The sequence below is a fragment of the Leopardus geoffroyi genome, chromosome A3 (genome assembly GCF_018350155.1).
Source record: "Leopardus geoffroyi isolate Oge1 chromosome A3, O.geoffroyi_Oge1_pat1.0, whole genome shotgun sequence".
In the NCBI taxonomy this organism is placed as follows: domain Eukaryota; kingdom Metazoa; phylum Chordata; class Mammalia; order Carnivora; family Felidae; genus Leopardus; species Leopardus geoffroyi.
This window is the reverse complement of record NC_059336.1, coordinates 22,727,255-22,752,484: the sequence shown is the minus strand read 5'-3', so window position 1 is coordinate 22,752,484 and position 25,230 is coordinate 22,727,255. Positions and strand designations below refer to the sequence as shown.

The following is a 25,230-nucleotide window of genomic DNA, read 5'->3' as shown; positions in this document are numbered from 1 at the left end:
AGGAGAGAGAGGGAGCAGATACACTACTGGGGGAGGGGCAGAGAGAGAGGAAGATCATGACTTGAGCTGAACTCAGAAGTTTAACCAACTGAGCCACCCAGGCTCTCCTTTGGGGATCTTATTAAATAGCAGATTCTAGTTTGGTGGGTCTGGGGAGGGACCTAAGATTCTGTACTGCTAACAACTCCCAGGCAATACCCCACAATGCTGGTCCATGAACCACTTTGGGCAATAAGACCAAGACAGTGGTTCTCTAAGTGTGGTCCCAGGCCAACAGCCTCAGCATGATCTGGGAGTTTGTTAGACATAGAAATTCTTGGGCCCCATCTCAGATCTGCTAAATCAGAAACTCCATAGGTGGGGCCAGCAAATTGCTTTCCACAAGCCCTCCAGGTGTTCTAATACACAGACCAAGCTTGAGAATCACTCAGCTAAGATAAAGAATTTTAAAAATCTTTTAACTTGTTTTATTTTTTATTTTTTGTTTAAATTTACATCCAAATTAGTTAGCATATAGTACAACAATGATTTCAGGAGTAGATTCCTCAGTGCCCCTTACCCATTTAGCCCATCCCCCCTCCCACAACCCATCCTGTAACCCTCAGTTTGTAATACTCCATTGTACATATATACCACATCTTCTTTATCCATTCATCCATCGATAGACATTTGCGTTCTTTCCATACTTTGGCTACTGTTGACAGTGCTGCTATAAACATTGGGGTGCATGTGTCCCTTCGAAACAGCACACCTGTATCCCTTGGATAAATGCCTAGTAGGCAATTGCTGGGTCGTAGGGTAGTTCTATTTTTAGTTCTTTGAAGAACCTCCATATTGTTTTCCAGAGTGGCTGCACCAGCATTCCCAAAAAATCTTTTTAATGTTTGTTTATTTTTGAGAGCATGTGCGAGCGGGGGGGGGGGGAAGGCAGAAAGAAGGAGACAGGATCCAAAGCAGACCCTGCACAGAAACAGCCCGATGCAGGGCTTGAACTAAAGAACCATGAGATTATGACCTGAGCTGAATGAAGTCAGACAAACATCTGAGCCACCCAGGTGCCCCAGGATAAGGAATTTGATAGAATTGTCTTTGTTACCTCATTAAAATTTAAATAAAATCATCTCATTAAAGTCTAAATAACCACACCTATGGCTGCCTTTCCATTAGGGGGCTTAGTATTCCTGGAGACATTGCTTTTTAACACAAAATGGCACTGAAATAGCTCCTGACTATAGCTCAGACCATAGTCTTTTCTAGGGCCCTGCCAGCCTAAGAACACATTCCAGCTCAGGTTTTTTCTCCCAGGGAAGGTTGGTTTGAGATTTAACTCCACGGGCACTTGGTGTAAAGAGCTGAAAGGAGCCAGAGTGGAGGCACATCCTGTGTAAGATCATTCTAATTAGAATATTAGAATGGGTTTAAAAAAAAAAAAAAAAGAATATTAGAATGGGTGATGGCCAAAGAATGTGGCCTGTGGCAGGGAGGGAAGTGAGCACAGGCCCACCCTCCTGCTCTTGTCTGCATACAACTCTGACGTCCACCTTCTTATTTGACAGACTGGCCTCAAGGTTAAATCAAAGGAGGCACCTGAGAATTAGTTTAAAAGCCCGGATCTGCTGTTTATTAGTTTTGTGACCACTTGTAGCACCTCTGGGCCTGTTTCTCATCCATAAAATAGGACTAGCATTTACCTCACCGGACCAATATTATGAAACATATAGATGGTACAAAGGCCCCCAGCCTATGACAGATGCTCAATAAAAGGCAGAATATGAGGGGCACCTGGATGGCTCAGTCAGCTAAGTGTCTAACTTTGGCTCAGGTCATGATCTCACGATTTGTGAGTTCGAGCCCTGCATTGGGCTCTCTGCTGTCAGCATGGAGCCCACTCAGGATCCTCTGTCCCCCTCTCTCTGTCCCTCCTCCACTCATGCTCTCTCTCTCTCTCTCTCAAAAATAAACATTAAAAAACAAAAAAAGATAATGCCAGAAAGTGATATAATAAAATCTTATTTAAAAAAAGGCTGAACATGAAAATGCATTGATTTTGGAAGAACTGGAAAAATTTTCAGGCTAGGTGACCTCGGCCAAATCACTTAATTCTCCTCACCCATTCCTTGTCTATGAAACAGACTTGACCACTTTGCAGGGGTGCTGTAAGAACTGGGTAAGATGATTTACATGGAAGAGCTTTTATATAATCATCTTGGGTAATCTAAGTGGCCATTTCCTTGGCTCTCACAAAGCAGGCATCCAAGTTGTTTCTGAACAGGGAGAAAGGAAATGAAAATGATAAGAGAAAAAAGTATGGTATGGACCAATCAGGTGTAGTCAGTTGCAGCCTGACTCCAGTCACAAGGCTAAGGTGGGAAAGCAGGTAGCCATTCATGTCAGGTGTGGCAAGAAGGCCGGAGTGATGTGGGTTTTAAGAACTGCGACCATCAGACCACCTCCAGCTCCAAAACTGTTGTCCTGTATTGTCGGGAATTCAGCTCGGTGCCCTGTATCTCTGTCCACATGCATTTGCTTCATCTCCTTTCCCAGGATGAGCAGAGTCCATGTCATGTTACAAGTATCTTCCATAGACACAGCAACCTCGATGTACTTACTATATGGTAGCAGCAGCCCCTGGATCATTTGAAACTGATGGTGGCCTCCTAATGTTACTGGTCGATACAAAGAGCCATTTCTGGAGAAATGCAGTCTGGTCTGTTTGAGGAACCCAGGCATGTGGTTGCAGACTACTAAATCAGGGTGGGACTCAGCAACCCCCAAAGGTGGCAGAGCTGAAATGTGAAACGCCTTTCCAAGACCTTAGCGTTTCCTCCTTCATTATAAACCACACAATCGGGCTTCTGATGATTTTTGGTTTGAGGGGAATAGCAGTGTGTCAGATGGGCCTGGAGTGCACTCCTAGATGGGCTTACTGGTATGACCTTGGGCAAATTATTTATCCGGAGTCTTCATTTCTTCTTGGGTGAGATAATGCTCGGTATGTGAAAAAGCCCAGCATGAAGCCCAAAAACACAAGTACCCTGGTTCCACCCTGAACCCCAGTGAGTGGCTTGAGAGAAATAACACCAGCAATCAGGTAACAATGAGACATATACAGCTTTATTTAATAATCTGTAAAAAGTTGTACTCTGGCAGAGTGACGCATTCCCTATCTCGCAGAAAGCGAACCGTGTGTCTGAAAAGCCCCTTGCTAAGATTCGGAACTGTCTAACCCTGAGCTTACATCTGATGCCATCACGAGCCGGGGCCCTGCTGTGCGGCAGCTGGTTTCATCCTCTTCCCAGTGATACTCTGGCTGGCTGTGACCCCTCACACAGCATTCCACTAAACACAACTGTACCTGCATAGTCTATCCTTATAGACTAGCCCCTTCCCTCTCTTTTTAAAGAACTGTCAAAAATCTTTCTGAGAAATGGGTTCTGTACCAATTTCACTTAGCATCCACTAAGTCAGCTGAAGTCAAGGCTATGCCTATTATACATGATATTCCATTGATGTCTGTGCCTTTTTCCCCCAGCTGTTTCCTCACCATCTATGTAATTTTCAGGCCATACCTCTCCTTTCTCTGAGGATTGAGGGGTGGAGAAACACTCTTCATCAGACTCAGGAGGCACTTCTTGTGGATATCTGGTAAGTGGTATCAGACACTGCAGCAACAGCAGTTTTGCTCTGGCAGAGCGGAGGCCTAATATTTTGTTTTCCACCTTCCTGTGCTAAGAGAGTCCAGTAATTAAGCCTCGCTCACTTCTTAGGAAAACTCCATATTGCATCAGAACCTCATCATTCCTGGGCTTCTAAAAGAATATTATCCCTCCCCGTTATTTACAGAATAACATATGTGAATGCATTTGGACAGAACAAGGTAGCTGGCCACCCTGCCTGCCTCTCTTATGTAACAGGCTCCCTTCTATTGGTCACAATCAATAGTAATCATGATCTTCCACATTCCTCAGAGCTGCTGAAGTCACTTTGCAAATCTTGTTGACTAATTTGGAACCAAAAGAGAATGCAGGGGTCTACCCAGCCTAGAAACCTGTTCTGTAGATTTCCCTTAAAAACACCATTGAAAATGAAACGGAAAAAAAAAAAAAAAAGTCCCCCTTTTTTTTGTTGTTTTGCAGAAGCTCTACAAGAAAGCATATCTAAAATCACAGAACTATGCACACACAAACACAGACACGCGTGCTCACACACATACACCAGGATCAAAGAATCTTGTCAGATACGTAGTTGGGAAAGCACGAAGAAAAGCTGGCAAGAGAAGATATGGAAATTTGATCAGCTAAAGATGCTGGAATGTTATAGTAATGGCAAGGAAGTGGTTCTTGGTACATACAAAAAGGAGGGTGGGCAAGCAGAGAGAATGATAAATCCAGGATACCAGAGAGTGTCAGTGGCCATGCAGGAGTTAAAGATAGATGCCAGTTTACTGGATGAAATGTTATATTATGGAGTGGTCGTTTGAAGGAGGATGGACTTGCATGGTCCAGGGGAGGATCATCTGCTTAACAGGACACCTCCATGGTCTGGTGTCTGTCCACAACATCAGGGGACTCAGAGGATTCTTGAGTTCCATCTGATTGATTGCTGGTGACAGATCGGCTGAAGGCACTTTCTCCAGAGCCGATGCTACTTGAAGTTGAGTGGGTTCGTGATCGGGCGAGCCGGGTCATGCTGGCAGATGGTACTGCAAGAAAGAACCAAGAGGACTAGAAGATGGAGCCCTGGCTAAGCTTAGCTAATCCAGAAATTTCACCAAAGGCTTTGCTTTATGTTTAGCTTTCCCAACCCATTTAAAGGGAGACCCAGGACAAGATACAGCCATCTCCATTTTGCATTGTTTGCTTAGGTGAGTGGCTATATGCAAGGTTCATTTAATCCTCTGGATCTGATTGGAATCTCAGCTAACTCTAGTCTATAGGAGAATAAGGGGAAACCTAAGTCCAGAGTACAGCCTCTTAGCTATGCCCACGCCATTCATACAGTGATTAGGAAGGAGGCTTTGGGAACCCAAATGGGTAACCAAAACCTGTAGTGCATGCAAGACTAAACCAAAAGAAAGATGAACCACACAAGTATGAAGGTGTTTCACAAACACAGTGCAAGCCCGATACAACAAGACTACCATCCGTGTCCACAGGCTATCCTTGCTACCTGGGGAGGAGACATCCAGGAAGGTATGGGTGTAGGGGAGGACAGGTGGGCTGGCGCTGACCTCTATGCAGACAGCAAGGTACATGCTGCCTGCAAGGGAAGGACTCTAGGAGTGGGTGTTTCACTCAGACTACTGTTCTACCACTGCTTTGACCCTATGGTCCCTCCAGCTTGGCCAGGACACGGCCTTACCTGGCATAACTTCCCTGCCTATCTTCCTGAGGCACTGGCTACTCCCTTAGCTGTCATTTCAATGCTGGGGTCAAAAGATGCCATCACCTGCCAAGTTTTCCAGGCATAGGCTCTGATATTCCTATTTAGAATCAAGGCTACCCTTTAATTCCTGTGTCTGGGGTTCATGCAAGGATCAGTAGGTGGTGGTGGAAGAGGGGCCCTGCCTATAAAGTTTTGGGTACTGCTGTGACCCTAGATCTGGATGATAAGAGAAAGCTTGGCTATTATAACCCGCTCCTTTCTTCCTGGGGAACCAGGGCTGGACCTGCAGGCTAACCCTCTTAGGGAACAACGAGCCACGTTCTATCGGGCTCTCACTGCACAGGAAAACCGCGGACATGCTGCAGGCAGCCATACAGCCAGGAGAGCATGGCTGGGAGGCAGGGGCGGGGCCAGCACAGAGGAAGGTACCTGACTCGGTGCTCAGGTGACTGAGCTGCACATACGGGACTGGAAGCAGGATGGACACAGGAAAAGGCAGGTTAGTGATCCAAGAGTGCCAAGTGGCAACCTCGGCTGCCTAGTAAACACTGACAGAATACTTTAAGGGACAAAGTTTTATTTTAAGCTCCCAGAGAAGAGGTGAGGCTGACTGATATTTTATTACCATCTAGGATGCTTCTCTCAACTAGCCAAGGGCAACTGTTTTCCCCATACACTACCAACAGCCATCTGTTTCGGATCAGAAATGGGCTGGAAGATCAGCTGTTTCCTAGGAAAGGGATGAAAACCGGGTAGGGAAGGGACTTCTCCTCCCAGTGAGCCAGAGAGATGTGGGTGTGGGCTCGGTTGGTAGTGGCTCACAGACGGGGATGACACAGCCACTCTAGACGAGACATACACAGTCTGCCTGCCAGGCACAGGGCTGTACCCAGGGGTCAGCTGCTGCCCAGGCAGCGGTCCAATGGCCATTTACCACATTTATACCAAAGACAGGAAAAAAATCACCCTACTGGGTAAAGAGCTCTGTACCTGGGTTGAAGAGAGTTTTTCTTCTTAAAAATTCCAAGAAAGGAGCAAGTGTGGATAGTCTGTGACAAATGAGAAAGCTGAGGGGTCTCACAATACAAGAGACCAGGACAGTGGCACACAATATGGACACATCCTTGGACTCACTCTAAAATACTCTGCAAGTTCATTTCCTATTGTGGGGCGGATGTAACTGAGGAGATTACCCTTTTCTTCTGAAGTCTCCATTGTGTTTTTCTAGGCCAGGCATCATTACCAGCTGAGTTCAAATGCAAATTTCAGATTCACAAGTTTAGGAAAGCCTAAGTCTCAGTGGTTGAAAAGATGGACTCTGGAGTCAGACTGCTAGGGTCTGAATCATAGTTCTGCAGGTGAACTGTTATCCTAGGAAATGTATTTATTAGTCTCTTTAAGCCTCAGTTTCTTCTTCTATAAAATGTGACTAATAACAGAACTTACCTCTTAAGGTTATAAACACAGAACGCCTGGCACAAGGCAAGTGTTTAGTAAGTGTTAGCTCACCTTATATATATACATACAGAAGAATATTCCATCAATATTTTGTTTTTTACTTGACTTTAGGCTGGCTACCACAGAGGTTATGCCCTGAGAATTGTGGGCTCCCCAGATGTCAAAATGACCCCATTATCATTAAATTTTTGCTAGAAAGAAAGTTTTGTACTACTCACTGTAGCCCATTCCCTGCAAAAAGTACTTGAAGGCCTCGGTGAGCTTTCCAGGCTAGGGGAACAAATAAGAAGGTATTAATCTTTGCACAGGCAGAGAAGTAGAATCAAATGAGTGCTTTGTAAAAAAACAATCTCCTTACCTGAACTACTTGGGGTAGCCCACCACAGTCTGCCATCTAAAAGAGGAGAAAAACGTAAGTACTTAAACTTAGAGGATGTGCTGAGAATCCATGAGTCTTTTCAAATAGGACAGGATTAACTTAGTGTTTAACTAAAGTGTATGTTTCCTCAATGCACTCTTATACAAAGACATATCCTTTTTTTTTTTTTTTAATTTTTTTTTTTCAACGTTTATTTATTTTTGGGACAGAGAGAGACAGAGCATGAACGGGGGAGGGGCAGAGAGAAAGGGAGACACAGAATCGGAAACAGGCTCCAGGCTCTGAGCCATCAGCCCAGAGCCTGACGCGGGGCTCGAACTCACGGACCGCGAGATCGTGACCTGGCTGAAGTCGGACGCTTAACCGACTGCGCCACCCAGGCGCCCCTACAAAGACATATCCTAACAATAACCTTGGATATAAATCTGAAAAGATTATTTACTACTTATTAATTAGTAAGATGTACAGCCTGATTTTCAGGCCCAGGGTGAGAATTTTTCATTAAGGGTGACAGTGAAGTTACCACTACTTCACTGGTTTTGCCACTACCTTGAAGAATGCTACTCTCAGAGTCCTCAAACAGTGTGACCCTAACTTCTCAGGGTACCATGCTTTGTAAGTTCCCTCTCATCCTAATATCATCTTCATTCTTCAACTAAGTGGATTTCTCCAATCAGATGGTGATGTTGAATTTGGCCAACTCACTTTCCTCTCAAAGCTGGATTTGGTGAGGCTCTCACTTTGTAAATATTTACAGCTGGTTATTCTCACCTGTGCAAGGATTTCTAGAGTAGAGTTTTGTTAGCAAGCATTGGAATTACCTGGAAGACTCGTTAAAACTCAGATTCTTGGGTTTCTGCCCTAGAGATTCTGATTTAATAGGTCTGGGGTGGGGCTCAAGAACCTGCATTTCCAATAAGCTCCCAGGTGAAGCAGATTCTGCCAATCTGCAGAAAACATGCCTTGTTTCTAAGGCATGACAGCCAACCACAGGCCTACCCTCTTCCTTCCAGCTGTTATGCATTCTGTACTCAGTATCCTGTACAGGCTGACTGGAACTTTTCAAGAAAAAGATATAAACCATCGTTTCTATTCACTAGCATGAAAACGTTGAGGAGGGGGACTGTTATTTAGCAGATGGGAATGCTACAGAAGGCACAGGAATTTGAGGTTAACAAGAGGCAGTGCCCTAAAATTCTAATAATAATATTAGGAACAAACATTTACCCTGATTTAAGTATAAAACACACCTAACTGGCACAGGCTATATTTTCATGAAGTTTAAGAGTCAAAACCTGACATAAAACAGTTAACACACGTAGAGAGAAAATATTAAGAGCAACTATTTCCAAGCTTGATGCCTATTAAATAGTTGGAGTGGTGGGCATTTTTGCCCAGAAATAACCACATCCATGGATACTACGGAGTTCAGTTTTATGCTTTCAGAATACTGATTCAAACCTGCAGGAAAAACTATTTGAAACCATATGCTTTAAAAAACAAAACAAATAAAAAGACTTCCTATTTTGGACCAGTTCATCAACCACTTGGACCTCAGCACATTCTGCATTCTGTTGCCTCAGAGCATTAACCCCATGTTCTATTTCCAGGAACTATGGCCTACTTCTGGTGAAAGGACTTCCCTTTCAAGCCACTTCAAAGAGAAAGGGAAGAAATCAGAGGTCTTTCAGGCTGAAGAAGTAGCAGTAAGCAACATAAGATCAGCACTTCAATACAGTAATCCATATTCAAATCAGTGTGTCAGGCTGAACATTTTACTACAGGCTATAGAAAAAGCAAGGTTGACACTCTTGCCTGGGGTACAATGAATAGGGGAAGAAACTTGATACTGATTTCAGAAATTTAATATAAGAGCTGCTCTCTACCTGCTCTAAGAGAAAGAAAATGCACCCACCCCCTTCATTAGAACATTATTGGAAGCTTCCTTACCAATACAATAGGACTTAGCATGTAAATAATTCCTTCCATCTTAATTCTCACAACATTAAATAATGCTTATGAAGTTTTTAATGACATGGGAAAATGCTCATATCAAAAATTGAGGAAAACAGACCCAGGGCTGTAAATATTCGATGACCTTAATGATGTAAAAAGTGTATAGGAATGGGGCATCTGGGTAGTTCAGTTGGTTAAGCATCTGACTCTTGGTTTCGGCTCAGGTCATGATCTCATGGTTTGTGAGTTCGAAGCCCAGTGTCGGGATCCACACTGACAGCACGGAGCTTGCTTAGGATTCATCTCTCCCTGCTCTCTGCCCCTCCTTTGCTCGCTTTCTCTCTCTCTCTCTCTCTCTCAAAATAAATAAATAAATTTAAAAAATAAATCCACTGAAAGTGTATAGGAAAAAGACACCAATATTTTTACCAGAGGAGAACTTTGGGTGGTAGGATTATGGGTAATTTTTGTTTATTTTGTTCTTTACTTTTCTCTTTTTTCCAATTTTCTACAAGGAGAATATATTCAGGAAAAAGAAATTAAAAAAAAAAAAAGAGAATCAGACAATCAGAGAGAGAAATTTTCTTTCTTTCTGGGCAACTATTCCAGAAATACAGTAATTTGAACCTTGTATAATTAACTTACAAATTGGCTGGCAATGAGAAAAGAAAACACCTTACCTTTAGCAAAGTTGTATTTATAGGATTCAGGCGAGAATTGCATTCAACCTTAAAAAAAAAAGAGAGAGAGAACAATTTTATGAACCATTAGAAAAATAAGAAATAGCTTGGCACGAGAATGATCTTCCAAGATCAAAAGCTCAGTTTGGAGATGGCTCAATCAGCCAAAGAAATGTCCAAAATACAAAGTAAGAGATATGTGATGCATTTTACATCTGATTATTTCTGAGTAAATCTAAAAAGTCTGGCTAATTTCATTTTCTGAATCTGTTGCGAGTATATAAAGAACTAAACGTTCAATCTAATTTCTCCTACTGGCTACATAACTTGGGGGTTAGTTACCTATTTTAAAATGTGAATTGGACCATGGCCCTCACCAGCTGGGGTCCTGATGGCTTCCCAGCACAAATGGCCCTGACTAAGCCCTTTGCACCCCCGCTCAACCCCACCCCACAGCTTACCCCTTTCCTGTGTCCTGGGTTTGCCATTCCTCACACCCTCTTTCCTGAGTCGCAAGGTCTTTCACTGCCCCACCTAAATACTGACCACTCTATGTTCTCTTCTCTCACAGCAGTCATCATAATAAAGAATTACAACCTATGTATTTACATGTTTGGTATCTTATACTCTTAGATCCATGGAAGCAGGGACCTCAAAGAAAATGTTTTAGGGACATAATCTGCAGGTTCAGCAATGTTTTATGGCTAATTTGATCAACTAAATCTCTCCTTTTTTCTTACACATGCTTGCCAGGCACACACATAAAAACACTGCTAAGAGCCTGGAGTCTAGTGGGGGTGAAAATACATAATACAAGGCTGAAGGACATCACTTCAAAAGTTTCACAACTGAGCTGAGCGAGTAGAGAAGGATAAGTAGGATTTCAAGAGATAGAGTGAGAAGGGGTAGGTGTTTGGAGGCTTCCAGAGTCAAGGGAAAAGCATAAGCAAAGGACCAGGTGATGTGAAGTGGACGTGCAGAGCACGTGTGGGTTGCAGAGTAAGTGTGGTGTGAAGACGCACTGCGAAGCGAAGCAAGTCTGGGAGGCAGACTGGAGCTGACCATAGAAGGCAAGAGGCCACAGAAGGTTTCTGAGGTAAAAGGATTTGAGTTGTTTTAGGAAAGTAACCAGCAGTGGCCTGTATGACAGACTACAGAGGCAGCAAGCCAGTTAGGGAGTTATTCAAATTACCTAGGCAAGAATCAGTAATCCGGCTGAACTCTGGGGATTGCTGATGGGCAGGTATACAAAACTCTTCTACAATCAGGGGATGATTTAAAAGCCAGGATCACCAAACCAAAGTTTTGCTCTATACAAATGACAATGCAGGCAGTAATAAGCAAATGTACCAGTTTAGTACAGAATTACGCATTAACTCTGAAAGGGAGAACTTAAAAACTGGATCCCTAACTGCCAAGTATAGGTGAGAACATAGTAGATATGCAATAAATATTTTCTGGAAGAATGAGCTCCCATATCTGGATTTAATATAATAAATATGCTTTCCTTGGTTCACCAGTTTGTAATTTCTACCAACTCTATAAGAATTCTCCATAGCTGGTGAGCCGAGCCAAGCACAATGGTTGGTTTTTTTGACATGTCTACACTCTCTCCAGCTCCCCAAATGCAAAGACTCCATCTTACTCATTTTTGTATTCTCCACTGTATCGAGCAAATAGGGAGGAAGCTCAAAAAATGAGGCTGAATAAGTGAGCAAGAACAGTTAGCAAAAGGTACCAAAACTTGAGGAGCTCCTTCCTGCTCTTCCATGCATGGATAGCCTTCTAACCCCTACCAATCTATGGGATAAAATGCTAGCTCTTGCAAGGGAGCTACGTTTGAATCTGTCTAGAAGAAAGACTAAATCTGTCTAGAAGAGCATCTACTTTGTGGTACACACAGGCTCCTGAAATTCTTATCTATAAACACTGAAGGTGTGGAAATCAGAAAACAAGACCTTAGCTGTAAGACCTTAGCTGTACTGGCCAATCTATATAGTCATGTAAAATAACTGGAAATGTTGCTTTAAGTCCATGCAAGTTAAAAAAAATAATTCAGTATTAGAAAATTCTGATAAGGGTATCTTCTAAAAACAACACTCTTTTCTTGTTTTAGGTTATATGTTTATGAAGAAAAAAATTTTTTAAAAGTAATCTCTATACCCAGCGTGGGGCTCGAACTCACAACAAGATCAAGAGTAGCATGCTCCACCAACTGAGCCAGCCAGGCCCCCTGAATAGATGTTTTTGATAGGTATTTTTGTAGCATGTATCTCCACCTTTTAGTTAGAAAACAATGACCTTTATCAAACTGCTTCATGAAAAACTGGGGTCATCACTATAACTTTATAACACTGGGGGATGGATGGATGGATGGATGGATGGATGGATGGATGGATGGATTCATTCATTCATTCATTCATTTATTTATTTATTTATTTATTTATTTATTTGGACATGAGCACATTTACTTCTGTGCTCAAGCCGTGCCATGTATTTTATACCAGACACAGAATGTTTTACAGGATAATTCAGGGAGGTATGAATATATCATCATATCTACTTCACCCCAGCCCCATAAACCTTGTCTATATCTACACCTCTGATTAGTTACTAGACTCCCTTTCCAAAAAGCCTTACTCCCTCATGTTTTTCTCTAAACAGGGCAGAAGTGAAGACTGTCAAAGAATACCCGGTAATCTCACACAGATACCTAAGTTACGTACACTGTAGGAAAAACAAGCGCAGACATAAAAAACGTCAACTTCATTTGTTAATAAAAAAAAAAAAATACATATTAAAACAGTGGGACACCATTTTTAACCTATCAAATTATTAATAAAATTTAAAAATCTAATGCTGGACAGGATGCTGTGAAACAGGCACTCTCATACATCGCTGATACCAACACACTGCTATCTATATCCCTTCTGAAAGGAATTTGGCAAACGTTATAAAAATTTTTGCAAAGGTTTATGATCTTTGACACATTAATTCCACTTCTAGAAATCTATCCCAGGGAAATGATCAAAAATTCATTATAGATGTTCAACAGCAACATTATTAATGGTGCAAAATCTGATATAATCAACTGGAGAATGAGGGTAAGTAAACAAAGGTACATTTACAAGACTGAATATTATACAGATGCATGTACTGACTTTATAATATGGAAAAAGGCTACTAAAAATACTATCAGTAATCAGGTCCCCAAACCTTATATGTTTAGTATCACCCTGTGTATGTTAGAGGAAAAGATAATAGTTTACCTTTGGGTAACGGGATTGTGATTTTTCCTCCTGTCCTTCTACTTTTTAATTTTTTCATTTTGTCTACAATGAGCATATATTATTTTTACCAATGTGTTATGTACTTGAGGAGGAGGCAGAGGAAAGCATAAAGTCTCTCAGCAGCCTTCCAGCCTGCTGATACAGTTCCAGGTGTATGGTGGCTGCAGACAGGCTGAGGCTGTCAGAAATCTGACAATAAGCAAATGGTGTTTAGTTATACTACTCGCCATGAAGTGAATGGCAGCACATAAAGCAATAAAAGGTAATAATGATCCCGTCTGATGAAATCTAGTGATTGATGAGGAATTCATTTTCCAAACTGGATAACAACGAGCAAACCCTGACACATGTAACCAGAAATGAAAGAAAAAACAAACAAACAAAAAAACACTAGTATTTACCAACGGTTTCTAGTGTGCCAACAGTGTGCTGTATATACATTTTACTGAATTTTTTGAAAAACATTTATTTGAGAGAGAATGGGCACATGTGAGCATGGGAGGGGCAGAGAGAGGGATAAAGAGAACCCCAAGCAGGCTCTGCACTGTTAGCACAGAGTCCAACACAGGGCTTGATCCCATGAACTGTGAGTTCATGACCTGAGCCGAAATCAAGAGCTGGACGCTTAACCAACTGAGCCACCCAGGTGCCCCCATTTCATTGCGTTTTAATTTCACTTGTCTTCACAACATCAGGACATACTTACCACAGCCTCGACTGCAGGTGAACTGTCCCCTACCACCAATAGAGTAGAACACCTGAGGAAAGGCAAAGTAAGTGATGACATTCTGCAAACAGCACTTATATGCTACTGAATACTAAATTAGTCTATGAAAGGCAAAAATATTTAGCAACTCACTAGGGAAACTGAGGTACTTACTTTAATGTCTTCGATTTATTATCATTTTGGCCCAGCAAAGGTCTTTCAATCTCCAGGTCTCTGCGTCTAGAAAAAAAGAAGGAAGCAATACACTTTTCAGGTAAAATCATGGCAATTCAGATTATTTCCTGGTTGTGAAAACCAAAATGTTTTGGAAGGAATATGAAACTCTCTTTCCTTCACACCTGATGAGGGAAAGGGCCCTGTGCACTTTGTTCACAAGCAGCCCTCTCAGTAGCATCGTGAGTGGTACACAGCAGGAACAAGGTTCCTGGCTCAACCCTGATGGACATAGTGGGATGCTAAAAGTTTAGAGGCAACTTCAAAACTCAATGACAATGCTACTGAAATCCTCAAGTTCTAGTGTTTAATTTTCCAACTAGTTTATAGGAATAAAGTCCTTAAGAAAAGGGGAACTTTTGAGGGAAAACCTGTAACTAACATAGTTTTACATGGTACTTAATAAACCTTTCTGATTTCAACTAAAAATAAGGAGGCTCTGTTATAAAGAGGAAGGAGCTAGAGAGACCAAGTTCAAAATCTCTGGGTGAGTTTGGGTAAGTTACAGCTGACCCATTTTCTCAATCTTCTCCCATGTACCCAGAAAGCTAGCAGGAGCTAATATTTTTACCCTGGAAAAGCTGGTCCCAAGATAAGAATCAGGCTCTCTCAATGACTGGGGGAGACACGAAAGTAGGTTTTGGAATACCAAACAAAAGAGAATTTACTAGTGTCCATGCGCAACTTCTGCCTGATGACAAGATGTCAGCAAAGAGAAACGGAATCAAGGCCCAAGACTTCTATTCTTTCCTTCTTCTATATGTGTTTTTCTGTCTCGCCTCACACTACCTGTATGTTTTTGTGTGTGTGTAACTTAGGTACTTTTTTATCTTAAAACATCCTAAAACTACAACTGGTACTTGAATTTGCCCAAAACAGCCTTCAGTTCATGCATTCTTTTCCCCCCTCCCCCCAAGTAATCTCTACGTCCAACACGGGGCTCGAAGTTACAACCCCAAAATCAAGAGTCGCACATTCTACAAACTGAGCCAGCCCCCATTCATTCTCCTTGAAAGCTGTTTTCCTATCTGTCTGAAAGCCCCTCTTTTTCTGTGGTACAACATCATGAAAGCAATCTCATTACACAACACTGGAAAAAGTAGTTTATTTCCCCTTCTACTCTCCTTCAAATGTCCATTATCTTTTTAGAATTAGTTTATACTTAAGTGGAGGAATGGGAAACAACTGTACCCATTATAAGAACCCAGGAAGAGCTGTAGGTTTTCTTGGTTGATATCTTGGGCAATATGCAGTCGGTAAGTTTGAATCAGGTCCAGGTTGGCCTGCAACTCTTCCTAGAACAAGTGAAAAGAGACACAGGTAAACTTCTGAGCTACAGCACAAGTGTTTGTTGTTTGGTTTGCATTCTCAATGCCCAAAGCCAAATCTCTCTGCTCATGATGGCAAGTGGGGTACAGGGTATGACTCTTAATCTTGGGGTTGTGAGTTCAAGCCCCATGTTGGGTGTAGAGATTACTGAAAGAAAGAAAGAAAGAAAGAAAGAAAGAAAGAAAGAAAGAAAGAAAGAAAGAAAGAAAGACTTCTCTTAGTAGACATAAATCTTTATAATTAACTTATCTGTACTGATATAATACAAATATAATCACTGTTACATATATATATATATATATATATATATATATATATATATACACTATCACTTAGTAATATCTATAGATTACATTCCATTTATATTTTTCAAGTTAATTTATCATTTATTTAATCTTATTACCAATACTATTAATGGTATAAAATACAAGAGAAACAAATAGTTCATGCAGTGTAGTGAGTCTCCCTCCCAACCAACCATTGTCCAATGGTCTCTCTCTTGCTGGCCTTCTAGAGGTCATTAGAACAGCTGCCAGGTTCTTGTGTACACAAGCATATATGTACATCTGTGTACACCTGTACACAAGCACACACACATCCAGTAATCGGTTTTAAGCAGAAGAGAAAATGTTTGCTTTGGTGGGAAGAAATGTATCAGGGATAGTGAGGAAGCCAGTTAATCCAGGGCAGTGTGTGTAAAGGTCACCATGAAATCTTGTAGAGAAATATAGATAAGGAAAATATTTGTTTGCATTCTTACTACTGTATGCATGAAGTGAGCCAAGAATACAATTGGAAACTGACCAAATGGATCAGAGTCCACCTGAAACTAAAGGGCACTAGAATCACTCTGAGAAAAGTGGTAAATGCTAAAGAAATTATAATAAAAGTAAGTAATGAATGAAGCACATAGTAGAATAGCAAAATTTGAGATAAAAGAGGGAAGAAGTGATAATGGTATAAAAGGGGTAAAACTGGCTTAAGTGCTAATGGACTTCTTAGGTAAAGCTGTTATATAAAAATTGCCCCACTTGTACCCCAATGTTTATAGCAGCACTCTCAACAATAGCCAAACTATGGAAAGAGCCTAAATGTCCATCAACTGATGAATGGATAAAGAAATTGTGGTTTATATACACAATGGAACACTACATGGCAATGAGAAAGAATGAAATATGGCCTTTTGTAGCAACGTGGATGGAACTGGAGAGTGTGATGCTAAGTAACATAAGCCATACAGAGAAAGACAGATACCATATGGTTTCACTCTTATGTGGATCCTGAGAAACTTGACAGAAACCCAAAAGAGGTTAGAGTGGGAGAGAACCAAAGCATAGGAGACTGTTAAAAACTGAGAACAAACTGAGGGTTGATGGGGGGTGGGAGGGAGGGGAGGGTGGGTGATGGGTATTGAGGAGGGCACCTTTTGGGATGAGCACTGGGTGTTGTATGGAAACCAATTTGACAATAAATTTCATATATTGAAAAAAAAAATAAGGATAATTGTTAAGGAGTAAATAACACACAATGTCCTGATACACTATTAAATTTCCACTCAATCTTGAAAAAAAATAAAAAAAATAAAAATTGCCCCCCGCCTTTTTTTTTTTATAAAAAACACAAATCGTGGTCTGCTAGACATACCTTGCTTCTCCCCTTAAAGGATGGTAGAGATCACTCCTTACCATATGTATGTATCATATATGTAGCTGTCTCGTTTATTTATACTACCTGTTTCTCTACACCCTCAATACAAATGGCCACTCTTGCCCGTGACTCTGGGGATCATGACCTGAGCCGAAATCAAGAGTTGGACGCTCAACCAACTGAACCACCCAGGCACCCCACAAATGACCACTCTTTTTAACTTTTGCAAATTTGATAGATAAAAAGAAGATATTGCTGTGGTTTTTTCTTATTGGTGAAGGTAAGATTATTCATGTTTCTAAACCTTATTTGTTCCTATTTCAAAACAATAGAAGCAACATAAGCATTTGCTTGCTTAAATTTTATTTACAATTTTTTTAAAAGTTTATTTATTTTAGCAATATCTATGTCCAGTGTGGAGCTCAAACCCACAACCCCAAGATCAAGAGTCGCACGCTCAGCTGACTGAGCCAGGTGCCCCAAGACTTTATCGTTTAAGAGCAGTTTTAGGTTCACAGCAAAATCCAAAGGAAGGCTTCTTTGTTTTGAGCAAACTACTCCTCATTCCTGGAATGATCTTCTCCCCCAGCCCAAATGTAAAATGTTCGATTTTACTTGTCCTTCAAGGCCCAGCTGGGATACCTCTGCTACCTTGAAGCCTTCCCTGATCTTCAAATCAGAAGTAAATCTTTCCTGCCTTTGAATTTCTCTAGGCCCCTCACAGTACCTCTCCTAGGGCACTCTGGCAGAGTAGAAAGAGGAAAGCTTCAGAGTTAGCACAAATCTGGCTTCAAATCTCCTCCCTCGATATGCTATTAGCTGGAAACCAATTCATACTTCATCTGTAAAGTGGGAATAATACAATTCCCATTATGAGATCATTAGATTGAATACACATAGAACATCTGTAGATATTCAATGAAAGGTGGTTCTTACTACTTATCCCTTTTTACCTATGCTACAATAGCATTTCTGTATATCCTATCTCCCTACAGAGTGAACTAGAGAACAAGGGCCATATCTTACATACTTTTGTCTCTTCCACACACTTAGCATGGAATTCTGTAAACTTTGTGAACTCTTTTTTAAGGTATACAGTCAAAACCAAGCATGCTATGGGGGAGCTGGGTGACAGTTGGTTAAGGGTCCGACTTCGGCTCAGGTCATGATCTTGTGGTTCTGAGTTGGAGCCCCTTGTCGGACTCTGTGCTGACAGCCCAGAGCCTGGAACCTGCGTCGGATTCTGTGTCTTCCTCTCTCTGCCCCTCCCAACTTGTGCTCTGTCTCTCTCAAAAATAAATAAATGTTTAAAAAAAACCCAAGCATACTATGTCTACCCACCATGTGTGAAAAGATCATAGTCTTTGAGACTTCCAATTAAAGATGTTGGACTAAAATACTGCTTCACTCTTTCCAGAAAAGTCCTAAAATTAACAGCAAAAATTTTTCTTTGTAGTCATAAACTCATAAGGACAAAGGCAACAGGAAAAGTGACAACAGCAATAACATTCTGAAAGTGGGAAAGCAGAAGGAAGACTATAATCGTTCATTTAGCAGACTCAGTAAGGTTGCTAGGCTGGCAGCAGGGAGAGTGAAAGAAGTCAGTAAACATGTACCAAGGAGCCTAAAAAGGCTCAAGGACTGTTGGCACCAGTTCTCTCTGCAAGCAGAGGGTAAAGATGGAGCTACCAAAATAAGATTAGCTCCAAGTTCTGTTAAATAAAAATGTAACATCAGGAGGACATAATAATCAAAACACACAAAGCAAAAACAAACAGAATTGAAGGGGGAAATAGAAAATTCAACAATAATAGCTGGTAACTTTAATACCTCACTTTCATTCATGGATGAATAATGAGGTAGAAGATCACAAGGAAACAGAAAACTTGAACAATACTGTAAACCACTGTCAGACAGTGACCTGACAGACACCCAGAGTACACTCTACTTAATAGAAGCAGAATGAATACACATTCTTCTCATGTGTACATGAAATAGACCACATGTAAAGACCATATGCTAGGACATAATAAATCTCAATAAATTAAAAAAGAAACGAAATATTAAATATATCCTCTGATCACAATGGAATAAAGTTAGAAATCAGTAATAGGGAAATCTGGGAAATTAAACAAAATACTCCTAAAAAACTAATGGATCAAAGAAGAAATCACAAGGAAATTAGAAAATACTTGTTTTGTTTTGAATTAAAAACATTTTTTTAATAATTTATTTATTTTTTAATTTACATCCAAGTTAGTTAGCATATGGTACAATAATGATTTCAGGAGTAGTTTCCTTATGCCCCTTACCCATTTAGCCCATCCCCCGCCCCCCACAATCCCTCCAGCAGTCCTGTTTGTTCTCTATATTTAAGAGTCTCTATGTTTTGTCCCCTCCCTGTTACATTATTTTGTTTCCCTTCCCTTATGTTCATCTGTTTTGAAAAATATTTTTTTAATGTTTGTTTATTTTTGAGAGAGTGCACTTGTACACACCCCTGGGGGAGGGGCAGAGAGAGAGGGAGACAGAGGATCCAAAGCGGGCTCTGTGCTGTGGGGCTCGAACTCATGAACTGTGAAATCATGACCTGAGCCAAAGTCAGATGCTTAACCGACTGAGCCACCCAGATGCCTCAGAAAATACTTTGAGATAAATGAAACTACCAAAACTTATGGACTGCAGATAAAGTGGTATGGCAAGGGAAACTTATAGCTGTAAATGCCCAGATAAAAAAAAAAAAAAAAGAAAGATCTCAAATCCATAACTAGCATTCCACCTTAAGAAACTACAAAAAGAGGAAACTTAAAGCAAGTAGGAGGGAAATAATAAAGATTAGAGTGGAAATAAATGAAATAGAGAATAAAAAACAGGAGAAAAATCAATAAAACAAACAACTGATTGGCTAGACTACCAAAAAAAAGAGGTAAGATTTGAATTACTTTTAAAAATAGGGAGGAAAGAGGAGACGTTATTTTCAATTTTACAGAAATACAAAGAATTATAAAGGAATATTATGAATAATTTATGCCAACAAATTGGGTAACTGAGATAAAATGGACAAATTCATAGAAAGACACAAAACACCTAAAGCATCTCAAGAGATAGACAAATTTGAATAGACCTTTAGTAAGTAAAGAGATTAAATTAGTAACATAAAAAAACATCCACAAAGAAAAGCTTTGGCCCAGATGGTGTCACTATGAATTCTACCAAAGATTTAAAGAAGAATCAACAGCAATCCCTCCCAAACTCTTACAAAAATTAAAACAGTACTTATCAGATCATTCAAAACCTTATTATCCACCTCGCTCTTCCCTCTGAAAAGAGGACTGGGGTTCCCTCTCCCACCCAATAATTATCCATGACTGTCATTTCCGCTATAGACTTCAGTTTCCTCACCAGTAAAACATGGGGATTGAATAAGATAATGTCTAAAGTTCTTTAAGCATTGATATTCTTTGTTTATTTTGGTTTCTCTTTTCTCTGAAATTTCTATTTTTGTGAAGCCTTTCTCACACCTCATTATGTCTCTGAAGATGTTGGGTGAGGCACGTGATGTTGTCAAACATTAACAGATGGCATGCCGTTGACAGGAACAGGTGGCAGGGGAGGGGATTCTGCCTTCCCTCATCTCTTCAAATGCCAAGAGCCGTTTGGCATTGAGTTAATACCTCTCCCCCAAGATTGGTCTTTGCTGGGCCACAAGCATCCCCCTCTGCACTGGACTAGGATCAGGTGAATTCTAAAGCAACCCATCTTTCCTGAGGTAAATAAGGTTTTGCTGGAAGTCAATAAACACGGCCGTCCTAGTTGGACTAGGCACTTACCTGCCCAAAGTGATGAGCCAAAATAATGTCCACAACATTGGTTGTCAAGCCTGAGAGCTAAAAAGATAAAAACGCCGAGTCAAGGGAGTTAAGCATACATAGAAATTTATCAAGCTGTCCACTTGATTAGTGTACTTTATTGTGTACATGTCATCCTTCGACAAACTAAACTACAGCTCAGTGTCACACATTTTCATGAGATGAGAGTTTCAAAGACACATGAAAACAAGAAACAATTCAGAAAAAAATGAAGTCTCCCTTCCAGGGAAATAATATCACCTACTTTGAAATAGGTGGCTGGAAGAAATCTTGGCCATTCCTTCTTTGAAAACTTAAGACCTAGAGCTCTTGGCTATTAGCTACTTCATTCCTGCCTGTATTTCCCACATTTACACTAGATTTATGGCCAATAAGGACTGACTTAAAACTACTCCCTTCAAGTCACCCAAGAGACAAAAATGATTTTCTCTCCTCCAGTTTTTGCTCTCTTCATTTTAGGGAGTGGGAGGAAACTGCTATGTTTATAAAATGTTCTTGCGTTTGAACATTTTTCCCCTAATTTTTTCCATTTCAAAATGATGCATATCACAGTCTAATAAATGCAGCAATCTGTGCAAATCTGCAGACTGCTAGTCTATTTTCAGAAAAATTTCCAACTCAAATTATGTTGCTGATTCCCTGTAGCCTTCTTCCTTGGTTTTATGCTTAATTCCCACTGCTGACTTGGATCAGAGGTGAAGTGCTGAACTGGGGGTGCAGATGGAGAAGAGGAGATGAGGAGACAGACAAGGATATGGGAAGAGCAGGATCACATAGTCCCAGAAAGAGTAAGGAAGAAAGAAGCCCAGAAATCTTCATAGGGGTTACTAATGATCCAATGGTCATAAATTAAAGATAATTAGAATTAACAACCAATCTCATTACATGTTTAATACTCATAAGATCGTTCTCAAACTTTTAACAATTTTATTAGGTTATTACACATAATTTATTATACATTACTGAGAATGTTCAGGTCAATCTTAACATACCCATGTAATTAGACAGGAATGAGAACAAATTTTAAATCAGGTTGCAAGAAAGAATTTCCCCTGCATCTGGCAATAGCATCGTTAATACATTTCATCCAAAGTATGCAAATTTCTCTAGAACTGAAAAGTGGGGAGAAATGGATAAATTTTTTAGAATCTACTCTACTGGCAGGTGGAATATATTTTAATTCTAGTATAGTTAACATGCAGTGTGTTATATTAGTTTCAGGTGTATAATATAATGATTCAACAATTCCATATATTATTCAGTGTTCATCACGGTAAGTGTACTCTTAATCTTATTCACCTATTTCACCCATTCCCCTTCCCGCGCCACCCCCACCCCCCACTTCCCTTCTGGTAACCATCTGTTTGTTCTTTGTTAAGAGTCTATTTTTTGGTTTTTTGGTTTGTCTCTCTTTTTTTTTCCTTTGTTCATTTGTTTTGTTTCTTAAATTTCAGTAGGTGGAATATTTTAATATTTTAAAGCAATATAAAAGCAACACATGCTTATCATAGAAATTAGGAAAATATAGAATATAAAAAAGAAAATAAATCATCTGTAATGCTACCAGCCAAAGACACAACTACTAGTAACCAATTATTTTCCTTTTTTTGTTTTTTTTAATATAGTGGGTAAGTTTCACGTTTCTTTTTCTTTCTTTTTTTTTTTTTTTTGTAATTTTTGAGTGACAGAGAGAGACAGAGCACAATGGGGAGGGGGAGACACAGAGAGAGGGAGACACAGAATCTGAAGCAGGCTCCAGGCTCTGAGCTGTCAGCACAGAGTCCGATGCGGGGCTCGAACTCACAAACCGTGAGATTATGACCTGAAACAAAGTTGGATATTCAACCGCCTGAGCCACCCAGGAGCCCCTCTATTTATTTATTTTTAAAGTAATCTCTACACCCAACATGGGTCTCAAACTCACAATCCCAAGATCAGGAGTCGGATCTTCTACTGACAAGCCAGCCAGGTGCCCCAAATTACTTTCCCTCTTTTCGTATGCATATCTACGTAACAAAATTGGGACATATATAGTTTCATCTATTTTTTAAGTATTGAGAATTTTCTCATTTCTTTAAATAACCAAATAAATTTTTGATTGCAGGATATTCCATTCTACGGTTGTGTCACAATTTTGTGGCTCTACAGTATTGGTACTTAGGTTGTTTCCATCTTTTTGCCCTATGCTTTAATGAATATTTTGGCTCTGTGATTTCCTAGCTGTGACCTTAAGCAAATGGCTTAATTTCTCTGTGGGATAAGAATAGGACCACTTCACTGGGCTGTCCTGAAAATGAAAAATTTAAACATAGAGAAAACATTTAAGAATAGTGCCTGCTATGTAGCAAATACTAGACATGTATTAGATTCTTAAGAAATTATTATCCTTCTATTTAAATCTTTGTAGATATCACTACTTATCCTTCAGATAAGTTCCTAGATATTGAATTACTGGATCTCATGGTTGAGTACCAATAAAGGTTCTTAATACATGTGACAAGCTGGGGAGTGGTATTTTGGAGCCTATTTCCAGTGGTGGATCAGAATGAACATTTATGGCAAGTTAAAAATACTCAGAAGCAGATATTTATTTAAAAATGAGATTGTTACATTAGGCATCTTTTAGCAAGTAATGAAAGCTTGGGTTATTTCTTCTCTGGAAAACTTTATAACATCACTGATTTAGTCTAAACCTCATAGTTTTATTTATTTATTATATGTATTTTCAGTGTTTATTTATTTTGAGAGAGAGAGACAGAGAGAGAAAAGCAGGGGAGGAGCAGAGAGAGTGGGGAGAGAGAGAAATTCAAGCAGGCTCCATGCTATCAGTGCAGAACCTGACACAGGGCTTGATCTCACAAATCTTGAGATCATGACCTGATCCAAAATCAAAAGTTGGATGCTTAACTGCCTGAGCCATCCAGGTGCCCCCAAACCTCATAGTTTTAGGTTAAAATAACATACAAATAACATTTGTACTTTGGTAGGGAAAAATGTTCCAAAACTGCTTCCTTTTCTAACCTAAAAACAGCAAATGACCTTTTCAGCACAGGTCATTTCAATGCAAATGTTATTTAATAATATGCTTTTACCCTTATTCCCTCTTTTCACTGTGGTTGTTGCTGGGATTGTTTATATTTGTAAAGTCATTAGCATGTACTCCTGTAGATTCCTATCTCCTTGAACAGATTTTAGATAACATTCTATCTAAATAGCAAATGCCACGTAGATAGCAAGTATCTTCATTTTTTCAGATGGCACACATCTTCAATCCCACCAATCTTTGGGAGCAGTAGCATGGACAAGTTATTTGCGGTTTAGTGAAGAGATTCATTCATTCGTTTCACTCATGAAAACAGTGAACATGAAAACCAAAGATTGGGAGAAGATATTTACATGTATCCACCAAAGGATTCAGACACAAAGTGTAGAAAGAACTCTTACAGATCAATAAGAAAAAGACTAGCAGCCCGATTAAGGGGGAAAAAAAGGCAAAAGACTTGACCAGTCACTTCCTTAGAGGATACTGAAATGGCCACTAAGTTTTAGAAAAGGTGCTCTGTCTGGCATCATAGGCCCTGAGGGAAATGCAAATTAAAACCCAGCATTATTTCCCCATAAGCATTGCTTAAAATAAGAAAGATGGTATAATTAAAAATTGTTTTTTAATAACTAAACCTATTTTGCTGATGGGTACCATATAGAAACAAGCTAGTATTACAAATAAAACAGCTCATCTTTTACAAAAATTAAAATGACTTTCAAATGTTAGGGAAGAGGTGGAACAACTGGAACTTTCATGTATTGCTGGTGTGTAAACTGGCCAAACACTGTGGAACACTGTCCGTATCTACCAAAGCTAAATATACAGCTGCCTTATGACCCATCAATTCCACTCCTAGAGACCCAGGAGAAATGAATGTGTAGGTCTATGGAGAGACAGGTAAAAGAATGTGCACAGGAACTTTACTCATAATAACCAAATAACAAACAACTTATTCTGTGTATTTACACCACAGACTACTAAACAAGAATTAAAAGAACTACCATTACACACAACATGAAAAAGAATCACTATGAATGAAAGAAGCCAGATACAAAAGAATACATATTCTATCATTCTAATTATATGAAGTTTAAGAATAGAGAAAACCAATCTATGGTGATAGAAGTTAGAAAACAGTTGTATCTGGGAAGGAGAAGAAGTATTAATTAAAGCAAAGGCATAAGGGAATCCTTGGAGCTGGAAATATCCTGCATATTGATTGGTTGGCAATTATATATGCACACATTCATG

General features: G+C 40.0%; 1 protein-coding gene across 8 annotated transcripts in view; it reads right to left on the bottom strand.

Moving 5' to 3' along the window:
- Nucleotides 1-3,092: 3,092 nt before the first annotated feature.
- The window catches only part of NDRG3 (NDRG family member 3), a 68,723-nt gene continuing 46,585 nt past the window's right edge, over nt 3,093-25,230 (bottom strand). For 4 of the 8 annotated variants that reach the window (XM_045444679.1, XM_045444681.1, XM_045444680.1 and 1 more), the window contains 9 exons: nt 20,895-20,951; nt 15,280-15,383; nt 14,029-14,094; nt 13,855-13,906; nt 9,859-9,906; nt 7,202-7,237; nt 7,062-7,113; nt 5,815-5,853; nt 3,093-4,702 (listed from right to left, as the gene is read on the bottom strand). In XM_045444679.1, the coding sequence (XP_045300635.1) occupies nt 4,521-4,702; nt 5,815-5,853; nt 7,062-7,113; nt 7,202-7,237; nt 9,859-9,906; nt 13,855-13,906; nt 14,029-14,094; nt 15,280-15,383; nt 20,895-20,951 (636 nt within the window). In that variant the 3' untranslated portion in view covers nt 3,093-4,520. The remainder of the gene's footprint in view (nt 4,703-5,814; nt 5,854-7,061; nt 7,114-7,201; nt 7,238-9,858; nt 9,907-13,854; nt 13,907-14,028; nt 14,095-15,279; nt 15,384-20,894; nt 20,952-25,230) is intronic. The other 4 variants (XM_045444682.1, XM_045444684.1, XM_045444683.1 and 1 more) reach the window with 1 other exon arrangement.